This window comes from Pan paniscus, chromosome 9 (assembly GCF_029289425.2).
Source record: "Pan paniscus chromosome 9, NHGRI_mPanPan1-v2.0_pri, whole genome shotgun sequence".
NCBI lineage: Eukaryota > Metazoa > Chordata > Mammalia > Primates > Hominidae > Pan > Pan paniscus.
In genome coordinates, this window is record NC_073258.2 from 66,741,922 (window position 1) to 66,768,405 (window position 26,484).

The 26,484-nt window shown below is 54.1% G+C and overlaps 1 protein-coding gene across 14 annotated transcripts; it reads left to right on the plus strand.

Annotated features, from left to right (window-relative positions):
• The first annotated feature begins 12,815 nt into the window (after window positions 1–12,815).
• SCYL1 (SCY1 like pseudokinase 1) lies at window positions 12,816–26,468 on the plus strand. 14 transcript variants are annotated; one of them, XM_034933020.3, is made up of 18 exons: window positions 12,819–13,018; window positions 13,328–13,468; window positions 13,675–13,797; window positions 13,878–14,104; window positions 14,537–14,627; window positions 14,716–14,871; window positions 18,390–18,548; window positions 19,338–19,445; window positions 20,456–20,569; window positions 22,989–23,144; window positions 23,715–23,903; window positions 24,023–24,098; window positions 24,350–24,514; window positions 24,750–24,892; window positions 25,573–25,644; window positions 25,731–25,946; window positions 26,034–26,088; window positions 26,206–26,468. In XM_034933020.3, exons 1-18 carry the CDS (start codon window positions 12,908–12,910, stop codon window positions 26,328–26,330), a joined length of 2,427 nt encoding a protein of 808 aa, XP_034788911.2. In that variant the 5' UTR covers window positions 12,819–12,907; the 3' UTR covers window positions 26,331–26,468. The 14 variants fall into 14 exon arrangements, with proteins under 14 accessions (XP_063464633.1, XP_034788911.2, XP_034788912.2 ...); XM_034933021.3 differs by having other exon boundaries at window positions 25,576–25,644; XM_034933023.3 differs by having other exon boundaries at window positions 24,801–24,892.
• The last annotated feature ends 16 nt before the right edge of the window (window positions 26,469–26,484 follow it).

Below are 26,484 nucleotides of genomic sequence, written 5' to 3' on the forward strand. Positions count from 1 at the left end.
GCCACATCCTTAGCCTAATGGAGGGGCCTCAGAAGCAGAACTACCTTTTTTTTTTTTTTTTTTTTTTTAATGGTATTACATTTTGCAAATGGAGAGGTAGACTCTGATTGGGCCCCTTTTGACAACGCAGCAGAGCTGAGGTTTGAATCCTAGTCAACACTTCAACCCCTATGTTGCTGTTTCTTCAATGTCTAGAATGTTCTGATAGATGAAGCAATGGCCCGGCAGGTCAGCAGCACACCAACCCCCAACCTACCCAGCCTGTGTAGGCCTTGGCCACAGGAGCTTTCTCTTCCCTTGAAGTGATCTAATGGGGGATGGGGTATCTGTCTCGCTGGTTATGAAAGAAGCTGAGCTAGGTGCTCTCCTAAGTTGCTTAAGTGTCTTCTGAATTGATGCCCAGTCAGTTTCGTATGGAGAAAGGTCTCTGTTTTTCCAAAGCAGAAGGTTCTGTGGAAGCACAAATACTTTACTGGAGAGCAAAGGAGTACGAGTAGGAATTGGGGGCCACGCACAGTGGCTCACGCCTATAATCCCAGGACTTTGGGAGGCCGAGGTGGGCAGATCACCCGAGGTCAGGAGTTCGAGACCAGCCTGACCAACATGGAGAAACCCCATCTCTACTAAAAATACAAAATTAGCTGGGCGTGGTGGCGTATGTCTGTAACCCCACCTACTTGAGAGGCTGAGGTAGGAGAATCACTTGGACCCGGGAGGCGGAAGTTGCAGTGAGCTGAGATTGCGCCACTGCACTCCAGCTTGGGCAACAAGAGCGAAACTGTCTCAAAAAAAAAAAAAAGAAGAAGAAAGGCTGGGCACGGTGGCTCAAGCCTGTAATCCCAGCACTTTGGGAGGCCGAGGCGGGCGGATCACGAGGTCAGGAGATTGAAACCATCCTGGTTAACACGGTGAAACCCCGTCTCTACTACACACACACACACACACACACACACACACACACACACACACACACACAATTTGCTGGGCGTGATGGAGGGCGCCTGTAGTCCCAGCTACTCGTGAGGCTGAGGCAGGAGAATGGCGTGAACCTGGGAGGCGGAGCTTGCCGTGAGGTGAGATCGGGCCACTGCACTCCAGCCTGGGCGACAGAGCGAGACTCCGTCTTAAAAAAAAAAAAAAAAAAAAAGAGTAGGAGCTGGGCATTCGCCAGGGGCTACGTAGTTCCTGGAGTTGAGGAAGTTCTCCAGGATTGAAAAATGTAAAGATCAGACACTGATCACAGCAACAGGAGGAGGCAGAAAAGTAGGCCGGAAGTCATTTCCACCCTCTGAGCACAAAATGGAGAGCATAAATTCCCCAAAAGCTCCTGTCCAAGTCAAGGGGACTGCGCTTTTTTTTTTTTTTTTTTTTTTTTTTTTTTTGAAACAGAGTCTCCCTCTGTCGCCAGGCTGGACTGCAGTAGTGTAATCTCGGCTCACTGCAACCTCCGCCTCCTGAGTTCAAATGATTCTCCTGCCTCAACCTTCCGACTAGCTGGAACTACAGGCGCGCCACCACGCCCAGCTAATTTTTGTATATTTAGTAGACGCGGGGTTTCACCATGTTGGCCAGGATGGTCTCGATCTCTTGACGTCGTGATCCTCCCGCCTCGGCCTCCCGAAGTGCTGAGATTACAAGGATGAGCCACCGCGCCCGGCCGACTGCTCTTAATAATATAAACAAGCCCTAGGCATTCCCCATATGTACTCCTCCAGTTGTACACAGGGACCTCAGTTTTTCTTTTTTTTTTTTTTTTTTTCTTTTCTTTTCTTTTCTTTTTTTTTTTTTTTTTGAGACGGAGTCTCGCTCTGTCGCCCAGGCTGGAGTGCAGTGGGGCAATCTCGGCTCACTGCAACCTCCACCTCCCAGTTCAAGCGATTCTCCTCCCTCTGCCTTCCGAGTAGCTGAGACTACAGGCACACGCCACAACGCCCAGCTAATTTTTGTATTTTTAGTAGAGACAGAGTTTCACCATGTTTGCCAGGCCAGTCTGGAACTCCCGACCTCAAGCGATCTGCCTGCCTTGGCCTCCCAAAGTGCTAAGATTACAGGTGTGAGCCACCGATCCCGGCCCACAGTTTTGGATTTCATCATCCTGATAATCCTGAGTTCAAGGGGCAGCTCCACCATTCCCCAACCCCTCTAAAACCTACCCTCTCAAGCCCCTCAGACCGAGGATCAGGGGCTGGTTGGTATGGACCTGTGTGAGATTTGGTTTGTTTTTGTTTTTGATACAGGGTCTCACTTTGTAGCTCAGGTTGGAATGCAGAGGCACAATCTAGGCTCGGCTCACTGCAACCTCTGCCTCTCAGGCTCAAGTGATCCTCCCATCTCAGCCCCGGGGTAGCTGGGATTATAGGAACACCTGCCACCACACCTGGCTAATTTTTTTTTTTTTTTTTTTTTTGAGAAGCAGTCTTGCTCTGTCACCCAGGCTGGAGTGCAATGGTGCAATCTCGGCTCACTGCCACCTCCACCTCCTGGGTTCAAGCAATTCTTCTGCCTCAGCCTCTGGAGTAGCTGAGGCTACAGTTGTGCGCCACCACACCTGGCTAATTTTTTTGTATTTTTAGTAGAGACAGGGTTTCACCCTATTGCCCAGGCTGGTCTCAAACTCCTGACCTCGTGATCCGCTGTTTTCGTTTTGTTTTGTGGTTTTTTTTTTTTTTTTTGAGATGGAGTTTCATTCTTGTTCCACAGGCTGGAGTGCAATGGCGCGATCTCCGCTCACTGCAACCTCTGCCTCCCGGGTTCAAGCAATTCTCCTGCCTCAGCCTCCTGAGCAGCTGGGATTACAGGCATGCGCCACCATACCTGTCTAGTTTTGTATTTTTAGTAGAGACGGGGTCTCTCCATATTGGTCAGGCTGGTCTGGAACTCCCGACCTCAGGTGATCCACCCGCCTCAGCCTCCCAAAGTGCTGGGATTACAGGCTTGAGCCACCACTCCTGGCCTAATTTTTGCATTTTTATTTTATTTATTTATTTATTTATTTATTTTTGAGACGGCGTCTTGTTCTGTCGCCCAGGCTGGAGTGCAATGGCGCGATCTCAGCTCACTGCAACCTCTACCTCCCAGGTTCACGCTATTCTCCTGCCTCAGCCTCTTGAGTAGCTGGGATTACAGGCACTCACGACGGTGCCCAGCTAATTTTTGTATTTTTAGTAGAGACGGGGGTGTCCGCCATGTTGGCCAGGCTGGTTTCGAACTCCTGACCTCAGGTGATCCGCCTCCCTCGGCTTTCCAAAGTGCTGGGATTACAGACTTGAGCCACTGCACCTGGCCCGGGCCGAGTACTTCCGACTTCAGGAAATGGATGAAATTACCAGACTTAGGGGAAGGGAACAGTGTGGGGAAGAGATCTGGGAGGGTTCTCATTCATGGGTTGTTGATTTGGAAGACCAGAATCCTGGCTCTGACAAAGCAGTGTTCTTTACGCCTCTGTTTTCCTATCTTTAATTGGGGACAGTGCTCTGTCAGTTTACTGTGACAAGCAAGAGTAGCCACAGTAGACCCACCTGGAAGCAACTAGAAATGACTTGGCTCTTGCTGCCATCTAGTGAACAAATTGGGGCATTGCATGCGTTAGCTTTGGAATACATTGTAATACACTTGTTCAACAAACTTTTTTTTTTTTTTTTGAGACGGAGTCTCACTCTGTCACCCAGGCTGGAATGCAGCGGTGCCATCTTCACTCACTGCAACCTCCGCCTCCTGGGTTCAAGCAATTCTCCTGCCTCAGCCTCCTGAGTAGCTGGGATTACAGGCTCCCACCACCACGCCCGGCTAATTTTTGTATTTTTAGTAGAGACAGGGTTTCACCATGTTGGCCAGGCTGATCTCGAACTCCTAACCTCAGGTGATCCACCTGCCTCAGCCTACCAAAGTGCTGGGATTACAGGCGTGAGCCACTGCACCCGTCTCAACAAGCATTTTTATTGCTGAGTAATACTCCCTTGTGTGGATATACCATGAAATTATTTTTAAAAATATTGGCTGAGGGCTGGGCGCGGTGGCTCATGCCTGTAATCCCAGCACTTTGGGAGGCCGAGGAGGGTGGATCACCTGAGGTTAGGAGTTCGAGACCAGCCTAGTCAATATGGAGAAACCTCCTCGTCTCTACTAAAAATACAAAAATGTAACAAACCTCACATTCGACACATGTATCCCAGAACTTAAAGTTAAAAAAAAAATTATCTGAGTGTGATGGCACATGCCTGTAATCCCAGGTACTCGGGAGGCTGAGGCAGGAGAATTGCTTGAACCAGCAAGGCAGAGATTACAGTGAGCCGAGATCACGCCATTGCACTCCAGCCTGGCCAACAGTGAGACTCCATCTCAAAAAAAAAAAAAAAAAAAATTAAGGCCAGTCTCGGTGGCTCACGCCTGTAACCCCAGCACTTTGGGAGGCCAAAATGGACAGAACACTTGAAGTCAGGGGTTTGAGACCAGCCTGGCCAATGTGGTAAAACCTTGTTTCTACTAAAAATACAAAAAAATTAGCTGGGCGTGGTGGCACACATCTGTAATCCCAGCTATTCGGGAGGCTGAGACATGAGGATCACTTGAACCCAGGAGGTAGAGATCACGTCACTGCACTCCAGCCTGGGTACCAGAGTGAGACTCTGTTTCAAAAAAATAAAAATTAAGAGTGGCTGGGCATGGTGGCTCACGCCGGTAATCCAAGCACTTTGGAAGGCTGCAGAGGGTGGATCTCTTGAGGCCAAGAGTTTGAGACCAACATGGCCAACACAGCAAGACCAAAAATATACAAAAATTAGCCGGGCGTGGTGGCTGGCTCCTGTAATCCCAGCTATTTGGGAGGCTGAGGCATTGCTTGAACCCAGGAGGTGGAGGCTACATTAGGCCGAGATCGCACCACTGCACTCCAGCCTGGACAACAGGGGAGGAGGGGAGGGGAGGGGAGGGGAGGAGGGGAGGGGAGGGGAGGGGAGGAGGGGAGGGGAGGGGAGGGGGGAGGGGAGGGGAGGGGGGGAGGGGAGGGGAGGGGAGGAGGGGAGGGGAGGGGAGGGGAGGGGAGGAGGGGAGGGGAGGGGAGGAGGGGAGGGGAGGGGAGGGGAGGAGGGGAGGGGAGGGGAGGGGAGGAGGGGAGGGGAGGGGAGGGGAGGAGGGGAGGGGAGGGGAGGGGAGGAGGGGAGGGGAGGAGAGGGGAGGAGGAGCGACAGAGAGAGAGAGAGCGAGAAAGGAGAGAGAGAAACAGAGAGAGGAAAGACAGAGAGGAGAGAGAGTAGAGAGAGACAGAGAGAGAGGAGAGAGACATAGGAGAGAGATAAAAGAGAGAGAGAGGAGAAAGAGAGACAGAGAGGAGAGAGACCAAGGAGAGAGACAGGAGAGAGACAGAGAGAGAGCAGAGAGAAAGGAGAGAGAGAGATGGAGAGAGAGAGGAGTGAGAGTAGAGAGACAGAGGAGAGAGACAGAGAGAGAGGAGAGAGAGAGACAGAGAGAGGAGAGAGACAGAAAGGAAAGAGAGAGAGAGAGAGAGGAGAGAGAGAGAGAAGCTGGGGTAGGTTGGAGGGTAGTTAGGCCCTAGGACAGCAGATGAGTTAGGGGCTTGCCCCTGGGGAACAGATGGTGAGACTGATGATTCTGGCTGCAAGGTGGGGGATGATCACACTCAGTTCTAGCCACGTGCAGTTTGAGGAGGCTGGGCTGGGCGGGGGTCTGGGCCACGATGGGGGTGTAACTGATTTCTGAGTGGGAAATTCTGAGAGTCTTTGTTTGAAATATCTTTATTTTGCTCTCAGTTTTCATGACAGCTTAGCTGGGAATGGCATTTAGGTAGTGGTTGCCACTTGAAGATGTCTTTATGTTTAAAAAGTTATTGTTTTGTTTTGTTTTGTTTGAGACAGAGTCTGGCTGTGTTGCCCAGGCTGGAGTGCAGTGGCATGATCTTGGCTCACCACAACATCAGCCTCCCAGGTTCAAGCGATTCTCCTGCCTCAGCCTCCTGAGTAGCTGGGATTACAGGCACCTGCCACCACGCACAGCTCATTTTTGTATTATTAGTAGAGATGAGGTTTCGCCGTGTTGGCCAGGCTGGTCTCAAACTCCTGACCTCATGTGATCTGCCTGCCTCAGCCTCCCAAAGTGCTGGGATTACAGGTGTGAGCCACCTCACCCGGCCAGTTTTGTTTTGTTTTGAGACAGGATCTGGAATGGCTTGCTCTGTTGCCCAGGCTGGAATGCAGTACCGTAATCATAGCTCACTGCAGCCTGAACTACTGGACTCGAGCAATACACCTGCCTCGGCCTCCCAAGGAAATGGGACTTTAGGCATGCACCACCACAACTAGCTGATTTTTAATTTTTTTTTTTTTTTTTTTTTTTTTTTAGAGATAGGATCTCACCGTATTGCCCAGGCTGGTCCTGAACTCCTGGGCTCAAGCCATTCTCCTGCCTTGGCCCTCCAAAGTGCCGGGGTTATAGGCATAAGCCGCTGCACCTGGCCTGAACTTCTTTTCTTAGATTTATTCCTAGTAATTTATTCTTTCTTTATGTTATTAAAAATGGAGCCAGACGTGGTGGCTCACCTAAGTAAAACTTCACAGATGACATAATCTTGTATACAGAAAATCCTATGGAGTCTTTGAAAGCTATTAAAATTAATGAGTTCAGCAAGGTTGTAGGATACAAGATCAACATACAAAAATCACTATAGCAGCGAACAATCTGAAAACATTCTTTTTTTTTTTTTTTTTTTTTTTTTTACCTGACGACTCACTCTGTAGCCCATACTGGAGTGCAATGGCACGATCTCGACTCACTGCAACCTCGCCTCCCAGGTTCAAGTGATTCTTCTGCCTCAGCTTCCCGAGTAGCTGGGATTACAGGCACATGCCACCATGCCTGGCTAATTTTTTTTTTTTTATTAAGTAGAGGTGGGGTTTCTCCATGTTGGCTGCTCTTGAACTCCTGACCTCACGTGTTCTGCCCACTTTGGCTTCCCAAAGTGCTGGGATTACAGGTGTGAGCCACTGTGCCTGGCCGGGTTCAGGTGACCTTCACGCCTCAGTTCAGACTACAGGAATGTGCCACCATGCCTGGCTGGTTTCTTTTTTCTTTTTACCGTGAAAGACTGGTGGATTGGCCCGGGCCCGGTGGCTCATGCCTGTAATCCCAGCACTTTGGGAGGCCAAGGCCAGCAGATTACCTGAGGTCAGGAGTTCAAGACCAGCCTGGCCAACATGGCGAATCCCCGTCTATACTAAAAATACAAAAATTAGCTGGGTATGGTGGTGAATGCCTGTAATCCCAGCTACTCGGGAGGCTGAGGCAGGAGAATCGCTTGAACCTGGGAGGTGAAGGTTGCAGTGAGCTGAGATCGCGCTACTGCACTCCAGCCTGGGTGACAAGGTGAGACTCTGTCTGAAAAAAAAAGGAAAGACTGGTGGATTTTGTTAATTGCTTTTTCTGCTTCTATTGAGATGATCAGGTATTTTTTTTGTTTTGCTTTTTATTCTATTAATAGTATGTATTACATTAATTAATTTTCAGATGTTAAACCAACCTTGTATTCCTAGGATAAATCCTATTTAATCATGATATAGAATTTTCCTTTTTTTTTTTTTTTTTTTTTAAGACAGAGTTTTGCTCTTGTTGCCCAGGCTGGAGTACAATGGAGCGATCTCAGCTCACCGCAACCTCCGCCTCCCAGGTTCAAGCAATTCTCCTGCCTCAGCCTTCCCGAGTAGCTGGGATTACAGGCATGTGCCACCATGCCCGGCTAATTTTGTATTTTTAATAGAGACGGGGTTTCTCCATGTTGGTCAGGCTGGTCTTGAACTCCCAACCTCAGGTGATCTGCCTGCCTTGGCCTCCCAAAGTGCTAAGATTACAGGCATGAGCCACCGCACCCAGCCTTTTTTTTTTTTTTTTTTTTTTTTTTTTAACACAGGTTCCTGCTCTGTTGCCTAGACTAGAGTGCAGTGCTGCAATCATGGCTCATGTCTCACGGCTCACTGCAACCTCAACCTCCTGGGTGGGCTCAAGCAATCCTCCTGCCTTAGCCTCCTGAGTAGCTGGGACTTCAAGCATGTGCCACCATGCTGGGCTAATTTTTTTCGTAGAGACTGAGTCTTGCTATGTTGTCCAGGCTGACCTCAAACTCCTGGCCTCAAGCAAGCTAACCACCTCAGCCTCCCAAGTGCTGGGACTATAGGTGTGAGCCACTGCACCGGCTAGAATTCTCCTGACTCAGCCTCCTGAGTAGCTGGGATTACAGGCACGCCTGGCTAATTTTTTTTTTTTTTTTTGTATTTTTAGTAGAGACAGGGTTTCACCGTGTTAGCCAGGATGGTCTGGATCTCCAGACCTTGTGATCCACCCACCTCGGCCTTCCAAAGTGGTGGGATTACAGGCGTGAGCCACCCCGCCTGGCAGCTTGAAGTTATTCTTACATGCTTTTGCAGATGTTAAAATGTTTGTTTTTTAAAATTCTCAACATTTAGATCTAGGACAGAGCACAATTTAAATACTTTCTAAAATTAAATTTGGCTGTTACATAAGATTCAGCATTGTTTACAGCAGCTTTTCTGTTTCATGCGTTATAATATAAGATAAAGTAGAAAGAACACCAAAGGTTTTCCTATGGTAAGTCATCAACAAACTAAATGTGGGCCATTAGCAAGTAGCTCTTGATATCTTACAGTGGGCTGAACAACAAATACTTTCTCTTGAAGAATTTGGATCCCTGTTAGCTAAGCTTAAAGTTCCCACTATTTTATTTTATTATTTTATTTATTTATTTATTTTTGAGACGAAGTCTCACTCTTGTCCCCCAGGCTGGAGTGCAATGGCGCAATCTTGGCTCACTGCAACCTCCGCCTCCCAGGTTCAAGCAATTCTCCCTCAGCCTCCTGAGTAGCTGGGATTACAGGCATGTGCCACCACGCCAGGCTAATTTTTTTTTTTTTTTTTTTGAGACAGAGTCTCGCTCTGTTGCCCAGGCTGGAGTGCAGTGGTGCGATCTTGGCTCACTGCAAGCTCCGCCTCCCGGGTTCACGCCATTCTTCTGCCTCAGCCTCTGGAGTAGCTGGGACTACAGTCGCCTGCCACCACGCCCGGCTAATTTTTTTTGTATTTTTAGTAGAGACGGGGTTTCATTGTGTTAGCCAGGATGGTCTCGATCTCCTGACCTCGTGATCCGCCCGCCTCGGCCTCCCAAAGTGCTGGGATTACAGGCGTGAGCCACTGCGCCTGGCCACGCCTGGCTAATTTTTGTATTTTTAGTAGAGACGGGGTTTCACCATGTTGGCCAGGCTGGTCTTGAACTCCTGACCTCAGGTGAGCCATCCGCCTCGGCCTCCCAAAGTGCTGGGATTACAGGCGTGAGCTACCGTGCCCATCCAAGTGCCCACTTTTTTTTTGAGATGGAGTCTCGCTCTGTCGTCCAGGCTGGAGTGCAGTGGTGCGATCTCGGCTCACTGCAACCTCCACCTCCCAGGTTCAAGCGATTCTCCTGCCTCAGCCTTCCCAGTAGCTGGGATTACAGGTGCCCACCACCACGCCTGGCTAATTTTTGTGTTTTTAGTAGAGACGGGGTTTCAACATATGTGTAGGGTCCAGCCCTACGGGGCTTAGCATGTGTTCTCCCCCTGCGTGGAGACTAGAGATTGTAATAAATAAAGACACAAGACAAAGAGATAAAGAGAAAACAGCTGGGCCCCAGGGACCACTACCATCAAGACGCGGAGACCGGTAGTGGCCCCAAATGGCTGGGCTCGCTGATATTTATTGTATACAAGACAAGGGGGCAGGGTAAGGAGGGTGAATCTTCTAAGTGACTGACAAGGTGAAGCAGGTCAGGTGATTACAGGATAGGGGGCCCTTCCCTTTTAGGTAGCCGAAGCAGAGAGAGAAGGCAGCATACGTCAGCGTTTTCTTCTCTGCTCTTACAAGAAAGATCAATGACTTTAAGACTTTCACTATTTCTTCTACCGCTATCTACTACGAATTTCAAAGACGAACCAGGAGTACGGGAGGAGCATGAAAGTGGACAAGGAGCGTGAGCATTGAAGCACAGCACCACAGGGAGGGGTTTAGGCTTCTGGATGACTGCGGGCAGGCCTGGATAATATCCAGCCTTCCACAAGAAGCTGGTGGAGCAGAGTGTCCCCTGACTCCTCCAAGGAAAGGAGACTCCCTTTCGCGGTCTGCTAAGGAACAGGTGCCTTCCCAGACACTGGCGTTACCGCTTGACCAAAGAGCCCTCAAGAGGCCCTTATGCGGGCGTGACAGAAGGCTCACCTCTTGCCTTCTAGATCACTTCTCACAATGTCCCTTCAACACCTGACCCTATACCCGCCGGTTATTCCTAGGTTATATTAGTAATGCAACAAAGAGTAATATTAAAAGCTAATGATTAATAATGCTTATAACAATGATTGATAATTGTTCATGACCATCTCTATATCTAATTTGTATTATGACTATTCTTATTCTAACTATTTTCTTTATTATACTGAAACAGTTTGTGCCTTCAATCTCTTGCCTCCGCACCTAGGTAATCCTCCGCCCACACATATGTGGGGGAAAGGAAGCGAGATCAGACTGTTACTGTGTCTATGCAGAAAAAAAGAAGACATAAGAAACTCCATTTTGATCTGTACTAAGAAAAATTCTTCTGCTTTGAGATGCTGTTAACCTGTAACTTTAGTTCCAACCCTGTGCTCACAGAAACATGCGCTGTATTGAATCAAGGTTTAAGGGATTTAGGGCTGTGCAGGATGTGCCTTGTTAACTATATGTTTGCAGGCAGTATGCTTGGTAAAAGTCATCGCCATTCTCCATTCTCTATTAACCAGGGACACGATGCACTGTGCAAAGCCACAGGGACCTCTGCCCGAGAAAGCCTGGGTATTGTCTCCCCGACTGAGACAGCCTGATATGGCCTTGTGGGAAGGGAAAGACCTTACCATCCCCCAGCCCGACACCCGTAAAGGGTCTGTGCTGAGAATTAGTAAAAGAGGAAGATCTCTTTGCGGTTGAGATAAGAGGAAGGCCTCTGTTTCCCGTATGTCCCTGGGAATGGAATGTCTTGGTGTAAAGCCCACCAGTCATTCTATTCTGAGATAGGAGAAAACTGCCCTATGGCTGGAGGCGAGATATGCTAGCGGTGATACTGCTCTGTTACTCTTTGCTACACTGAGGTGTTTGGGTAAAGAGAAACATAAATCCAGCCTACGTGCACATCCGGGCACAGTACCTTCCCTTGAACTTATTTATGACGCAGATTCCTTTACTCACATGTTTTCCTGCTGACCTTCTTCCCACCATCACCCTGTTCTGCCGCAGTCCCCTTGCAGAGATAGTGAAAATAGTAATCAGTAAATACTGAGGGAACTGAGAGACCAGCGCCGGTGCAGGTCCTCGTATACTGAGTGTGCCGGTCCCCTGGGCCCACTGTTCTTTCTCTATACTTTGTGTCTTATTTCTTTTCTCAGTCTCTCGTCTCCACCTGACGAGAAATACCCACAGGTGTGGAGGGGCAGGCCCCCTTCAAACATGTTGGTCAGGCTGACCTGGAACTCCTGACCTCAGGTGATCCTCCAGCCTCGGCCTCCCAAAGTGCTGAGATTACAAGCGTGAACCACTGTGCCTGGCCCTCACCCCAGTTTATAGATGGGGGACCTAACGCACCCAAAGGGAACTGTGTGAGTTCTCACATCCAATGAGGGGCTGAACCGTGATTGAAACCCAGCAACGTCTCACTGTGGCATCTCTGCCCTTGAGTTATCTCCCAAAGGCATCCCAACCAGACTTTTCATAACCGGTCCCAGAATCTCACCAGTGCTCCATAGCTGTGGTTGAGGCACTGTCCCCAAGCCTGGGTCCTGAGACCCTACCAGCAGAGGAACCACTGCCTGTCCAGCCCCTCCTACACAGCTCAGGGGCTGGATCCCCACCAGTGTGATGTGCTGATTGAGCTAACACCACTCCATGGCTGTCTACACAGGCACTGAGAGATGCAATCCGTTGGCTTGAGAGCCGGGCAGCTGAGCCCAGGAGAGCAGGGTCCCCTCCCAGCCCTTTGGCCTCTTCCAGACTTGCCCAGTTGCTCCTTCTCCCTCCCTCCTTTCCTGGGGTCACTTCTTCTTCCCTCCTCAGTCTCTCCTTCCTCCATTCCCTGGGTGCCCGCCCCTGCCCCGGGGTTCTGGACCTCCTTGGAACCTTGGATTCACTCTCTGCCTCTCACCCACGCTCTTTCTCTGGGGCGTCTCCTCGTGCTTTTCTCATGGTCACTTCACCAGGACCGACTCCTCCCCGGAGCCTGGAGGCACCCACTTGCTGGTGGGAGAGAGTGTCTGGCGTGGGGCCAGTCTCCCTCTCTGGGTCTCTGCCTCACTCCTCACTGCACCCTCTCATGCCTGTCAGTCTTTCTACCTCTCCCCCTTTTTGCCTCGGTTTCCCCATCCGTCTGTCCCTTCTTAAGCTCTCATCCTTACAGTACGCTAGACGGCAGGCTCTATTATCCTTTAGGATTTAGGCCTCTTTAGATAAAAGGGCTCACAGGCTTGGAGGGTTTTAAGTGACTTACCCGGCGGCGGAGTACTGATCTTAGTACCGCCCGCCGCCCCGGACTGCCCCGCCCCTCCCTAGCCCCCCATCCCCGCCCCTCCCTAGCTCCCCCATCCACGCCCCTCCCTAGCCCCCCCATCCCCGCCCCTCTCCCGCCCCTCCCTTGTCCCCGCCCCTTCCCGCCCCAACTCAGGTTCTGCCCCACCCCGCCCCAATTCACGTCCTGCTCCGCCCCGACGTAGGCCCCGCCCTGGCCCCCGGGCCCCGCCCCCGTCCGACGCAGGCCCCGCCCCCTCTCCGCCCCGCCCCGGCTCGGGCGGCCGGAGGACCCGGAGCTAAGGCGCCCGAGCCCGCGGCGGCGGTGGGGACGATGTGGTTCTTTGCCCGGGACCCGGTCCGGGACTTTCTGTTCGAGCTCATCCCGGAGCCCCCAGAGGGCGGCCTGCCCGGGCCCTGGGCCCTGCACCGCGGCCGCAAGAAGGTGAGTGCGGCCGAGCTCCGTAGGCCGCGGTCGACCTGGGCCTTGCCTATTCCGCGCCGCCGGCCCCGTCGCGTCGCGCCCGGCCTGACGTGGCGGCGGAACCAAGGGGTAGCAGGCCGGGGAAGGGGCGGGCAGTGCCTACGTGGCGGGCGGAGGGACCGCGGGACCGACAGGCGGACAGGGCCGGGGTCACGTGGGCCCGGCGAAGTGTCCCTAAGGCTGACCTGGAGAGAGACCTGGCTGCGGGCCCTTGTCTTCCGGCCACACAACAGCTCTGGGACCATCTCAGGCCCCGCTGCCCTCCCCTAGGCCACAGGCAGCCCCGTGTCCATCTTCGTCTATGATGTGAAGCCTGGCGCGGAAGAGCAGACCCAGGTGGCCAAAGCTGCCTTCAAGCGCTTCAAAACTCTACGGCACCCCAACATCCTGGCTTACATCGATGGACTGGAGGTACCTGCTGCCTTGCCTGCCCGTCTCTGCCCCTCACGATGTCCTGGTTACCCACTCCTGTCTCCCCTCCTGCCCTGTTTCCACCCTATGTGCCCCAGCACCCCCAGATTTGGTTTCCTCTTCCCCATCTCTCCCAACTTCAAGTCGCTTATGTCTCCTTCCTCTCTGCCCCTCCGTCCTTGATAACCCTGCGTCCCCTTCCCCAGACAGAAAAATGCCTCCACGTCGTGACAGAGGCTGTGACCCCGTTGGGAATATACCTCAAGGCGAGAGTGGAGGCTGGTGGCCTGAAGGAGCTGGAGATCTCCTGGGGGCTACACCAGATCGTGGTGAGGTGGGGGGCAGTGGTGATGAGAGCAGGGATGGGGGCTTGCAGGTGCTGGGGCGTGATGGCTCCTTTTGCCCCCAGAAAGCCCTCAGCTTCCTGGTCAACGACTGCAGCCTCATCCACAACAATGTCTGCATGGCCGCCGTGTTCGTGGACCGAGCTGGCGAGTGGAAGCTTGGGGGCCTGGACTACATGTATTCAGCCCAGGGCAACGGTGGGGGACCTCCCCGCAAGGGGATCCCCGAGCTTGAGCAGTATGACCCCCCGGAGTTGGCTGACAGCAGTGGCAGAGTGGTCAGAGAGAAGTGGTGGGTGACTGGGGGCAGCACGCCCCAACCTGCCCTGTCCTGGAGGCCCCTGCAGCCTCAGGACTCCTAGACTAGTTGGCACTCCCCTGTTCCCTGCTGCCTGGCTGGGGAGGGAATCAGTGTCCCAGGAGTGAGGGACACTCCTCTGCCCCCAGGGTCCTCAGGGCGGTAGGGCAGGATGGACACAGCATTCAGGGTTGGGTGATTCTGAACTTGAAAGCTCTGTGACCTGGACAGATGTGCCTAGTTCTCTGAGCCTTGGTTTTTTTAATCTGTTAAGTGAGGCTAATGAAACCTGCCTCTTGGGACTGATGGCTCAGCTGAGGGACATAGCCAGGCCCTGGCATGCAGTGGGTGCCTGGTGCCCAAGGCAGGCTGGAGGCCTGTGCAGGTGGTTGGTGGGGCCCTAAGAGCTCTGGGTCACTGCCACAGGTCAGCAGACATGTGGCGCTTGGGCTGCCTCATTTGGGAAGTCTTCAATGGGCCCCTACCTCGGGCAGCAGCCCTACGCAACCCTGGGAAGGTAAGTTTCTTGCCCCTGGCTCTTTGCCCTGCCTCAGCCCCTCTGCCAGCTGGCTACCCCTGCCCTGACACTGACCCCTCCCCTACAGATCCCCAAAACGCTGGTGCCCCATTACTGTGAGCTGGTGGGAGCAAACCCCAAGGTGCGTCCCAACCCAGCCCGCTTCCTGCAGAACTGCCGGGCACCTGGTGGCTTCATGAGCAACCGCTTTGTAGAAACCAACCTCTTCCTGGAGGAGATTCAGGTGAGCCCCCAACCCACCCTGGGCTTCGACCCTATCTTTTTCATTCTGCCCCTACCCTGCTTTTCAGGGTACCTCACAATTGACCCTCAGGAGACAAGCATGGACTGTGGAGTTAGGCCAATCCGGGTTCAAACCCAGGCTCCAGCTCATACTCACTCTGTGACTTCCCTTGGCTGAAGTTCAGTCCCAATAATAGTACAGGTTGAGCATCCCTAATCCGAAAATGCATGATCTACTCCAAAACTGGAAACTTTTTGACCACCAACATTACAATCCAAGGAAATGCCCATTAGAGCATTTTGCATTTCAGATTTTTTTGGATTACAGATGTTAAATTGGAGCCAGGCGCGGTGGCTCATGCCTGTAATCCCAGCACTTTGGGAGGCTGAGGTGGGTGGATCACCTGAGGTCAGGAATTCTACACCAGCCTGACCAACATGGAGAAACCCCATCTCTACTAAAAATACAAAAAATCAGCTAGGCGGGCACCTGTAATCCCAGCTACTCCAGAGGCTGAGGTAGGAGAATCACTTGAACCCAGGAGACGGAGGTTGCAGTGAGCCGAGATCGTGCCACTGCACTCTAGCCCGGGCGACAGTGTGAGACTTCGTCTCCAAAAAAAAAAAAAAAAAAAAAAAGATGTTGAATTGGTATAATGCACATATTTCAAAATCCAAAAACATCTGAAATCTGAAACACTTCTGGTCCCAAACATTTTGGACAAGGGAGACTCAACCTGTACCTACTTCAAAGGGACCCAGTGAGGAGTCAGAATTGAAAATGTGTGGTATAGTGTTCTGTGCCCAGCAGGCATTTAGGGCCAGCTCTGGTTACTCCAGTCACTCCACGTGTACATTCTGGCTCTGGTCCCCAGGGGTGTAACACCCTGTACTGGCTGCAGGGGGGTGGGCAGCACGGTGTGGAGGAAGGTGAGGCGGACCTAGATCACTGTCCTCAAGAATCTAGCAAAAAGTAAACAGACCAGATCCCCACCCTTGGGAACTCTTGCTGGGGAAGAGACAGAAAACATAAAAACCATAAATAAGAGCCAGGTGCAGTGGCTCACGCCTGTAATCCCAGCACTTTGGGAGGCTGAGGCGGGTGGATCACCTGAGGTCGGGAGTTCGATACCAGCTGACGACATGGAGAAACCCCATCTCTACTAAAAGTACAAAAATTAGCCGGGCGTGGTGGTACATGCCTGTAATCCCAGCTACTCAGGAAGGCTGGGGCAGGAAAATCGCTTGAACCTGGGAGGTGGAGGTTGCAGTGAGCCAAGATTGTGCCATTGCATTCTAGCCTGGGCAACAAGAGCAAATCTCTGTCTCAAAACAAACAAACAAAAGAACACCATAAATAAGAAAACCAGCCAGTGCGGTGGCTCCCGCCTGTAAACCCAGCACTTTGGGAGGCCGGGGCTGGTGGATTATTTGAGGTCAGGAGTTTGAGACCAGCCTGACCAACATGGAGAAACCCCGTCTCTACTAAAAATACAAAAAACTAGCCAGGCATGGTGGCGCATACCTGTAATCCCAGCTACTCCAGAGGCTGAGGCGGGAGAATAGCTTGAACCTGGGAGGCAGGAGGTTGCAGTGAGCCGAGATCGCACCATTGCACTCCAGCCTGGGCAACAAGAGCAAAACTCAGTCTTAAAAAAAAAGAAAAGAAAAATCCAGTGCAGGAAGGAAAGTACTGGAGTGGGTATTCAGGGATGGGCTCTCTGAAGTGTGACATTGGAGCTGGGGCCTGAAGGACGTGACTGTGGGAGCCAGAGGGATGGTACCTGGAGTAAGAGTTCCAGGCAGAGGCGACAGCACGTGGAGAGGTACTGAGGAGGGAGCCCTCTGCTTTGCCTCTGAACCTTGGTTTCCACATATGTATAGTGAGGAGCATCTGGGTGCACTGGCCTGCAGGGTTGCTGTAGGGAGGAGGGAGGGAGGCTCTGCTCTATGCAATGCCCGGCCCCAGCCGTGTGTGGGGAAGACAGCGGGGGCTGAGAATCAGAATCAGGAGCAGGGGAGGAGAGTGGCAGACACTCCACAGACCCTGACCCAGCAGAGGTCATGGAATCTTGACTCAGATGCTGTGGGGCGGGGAGGGCCTGTGGAGGGTGGAAACCTGGAAGGAGAAGCTGCTGGAAACGCTGAGACCCCGTTGCCTCCTGGGCAGTGTCGGGGCAGCAGGAACTTTGTTACGTGGAGTTCTCCTTGTACGGCTGGCTCTGCCAGGCTACCCTTCTCCTTAAAGTGTACCCCATAGGAAATAGGGTTTCGGGAGCCTCCAGGAGAACATGGGAGGGCAGTGCCCAGGGGCCCCTCTTCCCATTGTTAGGTGGAGTGGTGGGGAGAACCCAGCTGCTACTCTCTTGATGTATGACCTTGGATGTGATTTAGCCTCTCTGGGCCTTGGCCCCGCTGAACCATGTGATCAGAGCACCAAGCCGGCCTCCCACGCTGGTCTGAGCTGCTCAAGGGCCATCTAGGTCCTCCTTGTCCCAAGCCAGAGGTCGCCTCTCCCAGGCCAAGCCGCGGCTATGGGGGTGATGGTACAACAGAGAGCACAGGGACTTTGGAACACAACACTGGGTCATGACCCCTGCCTGGCCACTCTTGGCTGCTGACCTTGACCCTCTGTCTCCTCCTTTGTGAATGGGGGGAGTGACAGCATCTTTTGAAGGGTACAGCACAGGAGAGGTGCCAAACCAGTGAGTCAGACCCTCCTCTGACTGCTTCTTAGCTGTGTGACTTTGGACAAGCTCCTTGCCCTCTCTGTGCCTCAGCTTCCTTGTTGGTAAAATGTGGATTACATTAGCACCTACCTGGTAAAGTTGTGAAGAGGACTGAGATAATCTGTGTAAAGGTTTTAGCACATAATCTGTGCCCCAGAAATATGAATTGGGGGTATTATGGCCTCAAAGGGGGGTTAGGAGGACTAAAGGAGACCGTTGAGCTTACAGGCTGGTCCATTTTGGCTCAGTGGGAGGATGAGGTCTGGGAGTAAAGTGTACCTAATCCTTGCCTTCCCACGGCCTACCAGGAACTTCCTGCCCAATCCAGCCAGGGCAGGGGAACCAAGTAAGCCCCTTCACCTCTTTGATCTTCAGTTTCCTCCTCTGTGCTCACATCCTGGGTGGCGAGCAGTAGAGGCAACACCGATAAAGGGCCTGATGCCCTTAGTGATGCCTCTGCTGCCCCTAGTGGCTGCTCTCCCAGCAACAGGTCAGGTAGCCGCAATGGCAGCAACAGTCCCTAACCCACCGAGCATCTGCCGTGTGCCAGCCTGTTCTGCAGCTTTTATGTGCATTTTCTGGTTGAATCCCAGAACTATCCCGTAGATGGTAGAGCTGTTATCCCATTTTACATGGCAGGTAAGTGGGACAGTTGGGCTTTGAACCCAGGCAGCCAGGCTCCAGAGCCCATAAGGCCCATAAGCATCACTTCTCCTTGTCTTCACCCATGGCTGGGTTTGGGCTGCAACCAGGCTGGTCTCTTCCCCGGGTCCCGTCCTCACTCCCCCAGATCAAAGAGCCAGCCGAGAAGCAAAAATTCTTCCAGGAGCTGAGCAAGAGCCTGGACGCATTCCCTGAGGATTTCTGTCGGCACAAGGTGCTGCCCCAGCTGCTGACCGCCTTCGAGTTCGGCAATGCTGGGGCCGTTGTCCTCACGCCCCTCTTCAAGGTGAGTGGAACTGTGGGGTCCAGAAGGCTGGCTGGGTGCACAGGAACTGCCAAAGAGAAGGCCCTGGGGTAGGGCAGGCTGTTTAGGGCAGACCCAAGCCCATATGAGCAGGAACTTCCTGCCAGTGTCTATAAACAGGTACCTGACCAGCTGTCCCCTGGGGAGGAGAGACTCTGCCGCTAAAATCCTTTTTTCCACAAACCTCTGGCTTCACAACCCTCAGCCCTTCCTCCATTTCTCCGGGTCTGACCTGTGCACCTTGGTTCCCAGGGCCCAGGGGATTACCTACTCACCACCCCACTTTGCCATCCTCCCTCCTGACTGCTTAGCACTCAGCTCACCTGACTTCTGGGGGCTGGATCTTCCACCCTTTCCTCAGACCCCAGCCCGCCTTTTTATGGGCACCTGGCATTCCCTGCCCTCCTCACCTTGGGGAGAACCCTTTCATCTGAAAGACTTGCCAGGAGGGGAGAAGACAACAAGCAAGTCCTGTATAGCTGAGAACCCCCAGAAATTGCAGGCAGAATTTCTGCATATGGCATAAAGGTACCTGTTTGTAGGGAGGGGCCCAGAGCTTTCATCAGCCTCCTGAAAGAGGCCTTGGCCCAGAAAGGTTAAGGGCAAGGCTGAGATGGAATATGGGTACAGGAGCTACTGAAGAAATGCCTGCCCCCCCACTCCGCCATCACTTCATTCCCACCCTGGGATATCAGCCCCAGGAATTTAGATGAGCCCAGCAAAGTCAGCCCATTCCTGTGAGCAGCTGAACCCATCTTCCTGCCCTTTCAGGTGGGCAAGTTCCTGAGCGCTGAGGAGTATCAGCAGAAGATCATCCCTGTGGTGGTCAAGATGTTCTCATCCACTGACCGGGCCATGCGCATCCGCCTCCTGCAGCAGGTGAGGCCTCTGTACCAGACTCTGTGGTGGTCCACCCAGACCCCACCCTGGTGGCTGGGGAGGCACCTGCCCTGGCTGCACAGGGACCCCAGAAACCCCACCCCTGAACATACACACAACTGAGGGACCCACTGAGGCCAGGCTCTCAGAAAGTTGGCCACATACAGGGCTCCTTGGCAGTTTTGGGAATGGCCAGCTTGCCCAGGCTGCAGCGCTCTAATGCCCCCTCCTCTCCTGGCTCAGTCACTCTGGCCCTCTAGAGTGGGGATACAGTCTTTCTCCTGCAACCCCAGGGCAGCTGGGAGCATCAGACAGGATGGATGGGATCTAGGAAGTACCAGTGGCTCCCAGTGCCATTCCCTCTGTGACCACCAAACACACCAGTCCTCCTCGTGGCACTGTGGGCAGGTGGGGAGGAGCAGGGCAGGGGTGATACCCTCGTTTATAGAAGAGGCTCAGGCTGGGCGCAGTGGCTCATGCCTGTAATCCCAGCACTTTGGGAGGGCCGAGGCAGGCAGATCACCTGAGGTCAGGAGTTTAAGACCAGCCTGGCCAACTTGGCGAAACCCTGTCTCTACTAAAAATACAAAAATTAGCCAGGTGCGGTGGTGGGTGCCTGTAATCCCAGCTGCTCAGGAGGCTGAGGCAGGAGAATTGCTTGAACCTGGGAGGCAGAGGTTTCAGTGAGCTGAGATCGCGCCACCGCACTCCAGCCTCGGCGACAGAGCAAGACTCTGTCTCAGAAAAAAAAAAAAAAAAAAAAAATAGAAGAGGCTCTGAGAGGGTGGCCAGATGAGCCGGACTATGAGCCAGGCCTTCCTAGCGCCCTCCTGGCCTTTCCTCACTCCTCCACCTGGGCCTGAGGCCAAACACCTGGGTGGTGGCTCAGGAGGTTGACCTGGCTGGCCAGTGCCTGCTGGGTGGAAAAGCTAAGCCAGGAGTGGTTCCATGGCTATGGGGATAGAGTGGGAAGGGCTGACCATGTTGACACATCCCAACCTGGGCCACAGATGGAGCAGTTCATCCAGTACCTTGACGAGCCAACGGTCAACACCCAGATCTTCCCCCACGTCGTACATGGCTTCCTGGACACCAACCCTGCCATCCGGGAGCAGACGGTCAAGGTGGGTGTGGCCAGGCCCAGAGTGGCTACCCCTGGTTTTCCAAGGCTTGGAGGGGCTCACCCTAGACACAGAGGCCTTGGCTTTGGCCCATGGGTCCAAGCAGACACTGTCCTTGCTGTGTGGGTTCAGGCCGTGGGTGCAGCTCGGCAGCTGGCGGGGGAGCACGTCCTCCATTCAGCAGACAACGAGCATCTGCCTGTTCCTGGCCCAAGCCCCATGCTGGGAGGCAGCATGCATGAGGTGCCCAGCCCCCTGCACTCATGGAGCTTCCTTTCCAGGGCACAGAGGGTGGGCTTGCCAGACAATACAACAGAATTAGAAAATATGTATTGTTGGCTGGTCGCGGTGGCTCACGCCCGTAATCCCTGCACTTTGGGAGGCTGAGGCAAGCGGATCACCTGAGGTCAGGAGTTCGAGACCAGCCTGACCAACATGGCGAAGCCCTGTCTCTACTAAAAAATACAAAACCATCTGGGGATGGTGGCGCATGCCTGTAATCCCAGCTACTCGGGAGGCTGAGGCAGGAGACTCAATTGAACCTGGGAGGCAGAGGTTGCAGTGAGCCGAGATCATGCCGTTGCACTCCAGCCTGGGCAACAAGAGGGAAACTCTGTTTCAAAAAAAGAAAGAAAATATGCATTGTTGGAAAGTGTGGGGAGAAGAGTTTGTGGTTTTAAAAACAGTGGTCAGGGGCTGGGCGCAGTGGCTCACGCCTGTGATCCCAGCACTTTGGTAGGCCGAGGTGGGAGGATCGCTTGAGCCCAGGAGTTGGAGACCAGCCTGGTCATCATGGCCAAACCCCATCTCTACAAAAAAATACAAAAGTTAGGCACGTATGGTGATGCACGCCTATAGTCCCAGCTACTCGGGAGGCTGAGGCAGGTAGGTAGCTTGAGCCCAGGAGGTTGAGGCTGCATTGAGCTGTGATCGTGACACTGCATTCCAGCCTGGGCAACAGAGTGAGACCTCATCTCAAAATTTAAGAAATTATTTTAGGCCGGGCGTGGTGGCCCATGCCTGTAATCCCAGCACTTTGGGAGGCCGAGGCGGGTGGATCACCTGAGGGGATGGGAGTTTGAGACCAGCCTGGCCAACATGGTAAAACATGGTAAAACCCCATCTCTACTAAAAATACAAAAAATGGCTGGGCCCGGTTGCTCACACCTGTAATCCCAGACTTTGGGAGGCTGAGGTGGGCGGATCACAAGGGCAGGAGATCAAGACCATCCTGGCTAACATGGTGAAACCCCGTCTCTACTAAAAGTACAAAAACAATCTAGCCGGGCATGGTGGTGGGCGCCTGTGGTCCCAGCTACTTGGGAGGCTGAGGCAGGAGAATGGTGTGAACCTCGGAGATGGAGCTTGCAGTGAGCCGAGATCGCGCCACTGCACTCCAGCCTGGGCAACAGAGCAAGACTCCGTCTCAAAAAAATAAAATAAAATAAAAATACAAAAAATTAGCTGGGCATGGTGGTGGGCGCCTGTAATCCCAGCCACTCAGGAGGCTGAGGCAGGAGAATTGCTTGAACCCAGGAGGCAGAGGTTGCAGTGAGTAGAGATCACACCACTGCACTCCAGCCTGGGTGACAGAGTGAGACTATCTCAGAAACAAAAAAGATACGGAGACGAGAGTGGCTCTGAGGCTTGTGGCCTGAGCAACTGGAAGGTTAGGAGTTGCTATTTACTGAGATGACACAAGCATGTTGGGCCCCATCGTGGCTGTTTCTGTTAGGCAGCTGGATGGAGATGTCGAGTTGGCCACTGGTTATGCATGTGTGAAATTTAGGGAAGTCTGGGCTAGGGGTATGTGCCTGGGGGTTGTCAGCTCACAAGATGGCATTGAAAGCCATGAAATGGCTGAGATCACCTAGGGCAAGAGTGTTAGATAGAAAAGAGCCCTCTAGATTGGCTCCGGGTGTGTGAACGTTAGAGTCTCAGCAAAAGGAGCAGCCAGCCAGGTCAGAGGAGAACCAGGAGGGGCTGGTGTCCTGGAAGACCAGAGACCAAAGTTTCAGGGAGGGAAAACTCAGGGGTGTCAGAACTGCTGAGGGTCAAGTTTGGTGAGGATGGAGAACTGGCTGTTGAAATTAGTACCAGGGAGGGCATCAGTGACCTCACCCTGAGCCAGTTTGGCAGAGTGTGGGGCTGTTTGTGTGAGTCTAGGTAGAGTGCCATCAGGAGAGCAGAGCAGAGGAAATGGGAGACAGGAGTGCAGATGGACTTTGGAGGTTTTGCTGTAAAGGGGGACAGAAATGGGGTCCCTTTCTTCAACATGCTGGACAGGGCCAGGCCCAGGCTGGGAGGTGGCCTTGCGGGCTTTGATGGGTGTGCTCTGGGATGAGGGCTGCCAGGAGGCTGTTCCTGCACAAGGCCCTTTGCCCGCCACAGCCCACAGTTCCCACTCATTTCTGCCCCACAGTCCATGCTGCTCCTGGCCCCAAAGCTGAACGAGGCCAACCTCAATGTGGAGCTGATGAAGCACTTTGCACGGCTACAGGCCAAGGATGAACAGGGCCCCATCCGCTGCAACACCACAGTCTGCCTGGGCAAAATCGGCTCCTACCTCAGTGCTAGCGTGAGTGTCCTGCACAACTGCTGGAGCCCGGTCCCTGTCGCAGGACCACAGCCTCCTCCAGGGCCAGGAGTCTTGTGTGTGGGGGCCTTCATTCTCCCAGAGACTTAGACCCTGCATGCTGTTGGCCCCATATCTGGGTTCCCAGAGGAGGAGTGAGTTGGCTGAAGTCACACAGCCAGGAGGGATCTGGGATCTGAATCCAGGCGTGCTTGGCCCCATGGCCTGTGTGCATACCTTCAGCCAGGGTTTGTAAGTTCAGTTGCTTGCCGTGCCCAGACAGTTAACAGGAATGAACGGTCAGCTGGGCAGGGAGGAAGGGAGCCTGTGTCTGAGCCCTGGGGACAGCTGCTGTTGTGGTCCCATGCCCTGAGGCAGTGTGGAGCCCAGTGATTTGGGAAGAGAAGCCCAGGTCCAGAGTTTTAGGTCAACTCTCCCCATTTAAGTGATTCATTCACATTTTTCAGATTCTGGGGACCTATGGGTGGTCCCATTCTGGGAAGTAAGGGCTGGTGGTTCTGGGTCCCAACATTGACCCTACACTCAGGAGCCCTCTTTCCTGCCCCATCGTAGACCAGACACAGGGTCCTTACCTCTGCCTTCAGCCGAGCCACTAAGGACCCATTTGCACCGTCCCGGGTTGCGGGTGTCCTGGGCTTTGCTGCCACCCACAACCTCTACTCAATGAACGACTGTGCCCAGAAGATCCTGCCTGTGCTCTGCGGTCTCACTGTAGATCCTGAGAAATCTGTGCGAGACCAGGTGAGGCACAGCTGGGCCTGGGCCCTGGGCTGGGGCTGTAGGGGATGTCAGGCCCTAGCTGGCCTGGTAGGTTCTTGGGAACCCCAGAGACCCCAGCTCTGCCTCTTGTTACCCCACAGGCCTTCAAGGCCATTCGGAGCTTCCTGTCCAAATTGGAGTCTGTGTCGGAGGACCCGACCCAGCTGGAGGAAGTGGGTGAGTGGCCTACACTCGTGTTCCCTCTTTCCCTGCCATGTCCTTGACTGTGACCTGTTTGTGTCCCACCCCCACTGGAGTTTCTGAAAGGTCCTAGTGAGCAGACTTGACTCAGCTCCCCCTTCACAGATGGGAGAAATCAGGCCTGGAGAAAGGAGGGGCAGCTGCAGGGCACTGTCAGTTCCTGCTGTCCTGTCACCCATGGGTGCCTGACGTGCCCATACCCACCTCTCTCTCATGCCACTGCCCAGAGAAGGATGTCCATGCAGCCTCCAGCCCTGGCATGGGAGGAGCCGCAGCCAGCTGGGCAGGCTGGGCCGTGACCGGGGTCTCCTCACTCACCTCCAAGCTGATCCGTTCGCACCCAACCACTGCCCCCACAGAAACCAACATTCCTCAAAGACCCACGCCTGAAGGTGAGTGTCCTGGCCTGGCTCCATCAGTGGCTGAGAGGGCTGAGAGCTGCAGGCACCCAGGAACTCTTACTGTCTGACTCCCCCGGGGATGGTGAGGGGGATATAGGAGCTGGGTAGGCTCCAGTCACCCTGTGGGCTTCCTTGGTGCCCCTTCCCCCCAGTAGCCCCCTTCCCCTAGCAGCCTCTGCCCTGTCCCAAGACCCCCCTGAAAGCTCAGTGAGCCTCTGCTCCCCAGGAGTTCCTGCCCCGGCCCCCACCCCTGTTCCTGCCACCCCTACAACCTCAGGCCACTGGGAGACGCAGGAGGAGGACAAGGACACAGCAGAGGACAGCAGCGCTGCTGACAGATGGGACGACGAAGACTGGGGCAGCCTGGAGGTGTGTGGGGCTGAGGGAGCCTCCCCAGGGGACCCCAGCTCAAATCCACAGGCTGCCATTCAGGGAGCTTCTGTGGGGCCTGGCTGGAGTTGGCCTGTCCTCATCAGCACAGCATCCCTGGCACGTAGGCCTCATGGAGTGGCCATTGTAGGCCAGAGCCAGCAGCAGGCCCCATTCAACCCCAGCGGCCCCAGGGAGCAGGCTGGGCAGATGGTGCCTGGGGCATTCCCTGAACTTCCTCACTCTTACCCACACCGTCCCCCTTCCCCCTCCTCCAGTGCCCACCCAGCCATGGGGGTCAGCAAGGAGAGGCCACTCCTGGGTCTAGAACCAGACCAGTTCTGCTTGGGGGATGGGCTCAGGTTGGGCTGAGGGAGGACTGGGGCTGTCCTCAGAATGGGGCAGAGCTGGGGGCCCAATTTCCCCATCTGGCTGACAGCAGCAGTTTCTGGCCCTCAAGGCTGTTGGAAGGGGCATCTAGATCTCATTCCCCAGCCTTAAAGAGGGGTGAGGGCAGGCCAGGGTCAGCGTCCATTTAATAGATGGGAAACAGGGCCTGAGGAGCAAATGAGGAGGAAGGCAAAAGACAGTGGTGGGGCCCGTGGCTGGGATGATGCTGGGGCGGGCTCACTTGCCCTTTAGCATGGGGTAGGAGTCAGTGGTCCCTTCCCACACTGCAGCAGGAGGCCGAGTCTGTGCTGGCCCAGCAGGACGACTGGAGCACCGGGGGCCAAGTGAGCCGTGCTAGTCAGGTGAGCTGGGTCTGGCGGGGAGGTGTGTGTATGGGGCTCTTTCCTCCTTGGGCCCAGGGCTACTTCCCCCTCCCGCTCTTCTACAGGTCAGCAACTCCGACCACAAATCCTCCAAATCCCCAGAGTCCGACTGGAGCAGCTGGGAAGCTGAGGGCTCCTGGGAACAGGGCTGGCAGGAGCCAAGCTCCCAGGAGCCACCTCCTGACGGTACACGGCTGGCCAGCGAGTATAACTGGGGTGGCCCAGAGTCCAGCGACAAGGGCGACCCCTTCGCTACCCTGTCTGCACGTCCCAGCACCCAGGTACCCAGCACAGGTCTGGCGAGAGGGTAGAGATGGTGAACCTCAGCCAGAAGTGGGCCCCACTGCAGCCCACACTTCTCTTTACAGCCGAGGCCGGACTCTTGGGGTGAGGACAACTGGGAGGGCCTCGAGACTGACAGTCGTAAGTGCTTCCCCTGGGTGGGCTGAAGACTAGGGCTCCCCGACTAGCCCGCCCCTACAGGCCCCCGGCAGGCACTGGCTGGAGAGCTGAGACCGGGGCTCCCCTTCCTGACGCCAGGACAGGTCAAGGCTGAGCTGGCCCGGAAGAAGCGCGAGGAGCGGCGGCGGGAGATGGAGGCCAAACGCGCCGAGAGGAAGGTGGCCAAGGGCCCCATGAAGCTGGGAGCCCGGAAGCTGGACTGAACCGTGGCGGTGGCCCTTCCTGGCTGCGGAGAGCCCGCCCCGCAGATGTATTTATTGTACAAACCATGTGAGCCCGGCCGGCCCGGCCAGGCCATCTCACGTGTACATAATCAGAGCCACAATAAATTCTATTTCACACCCCTTGTGCCGGGCT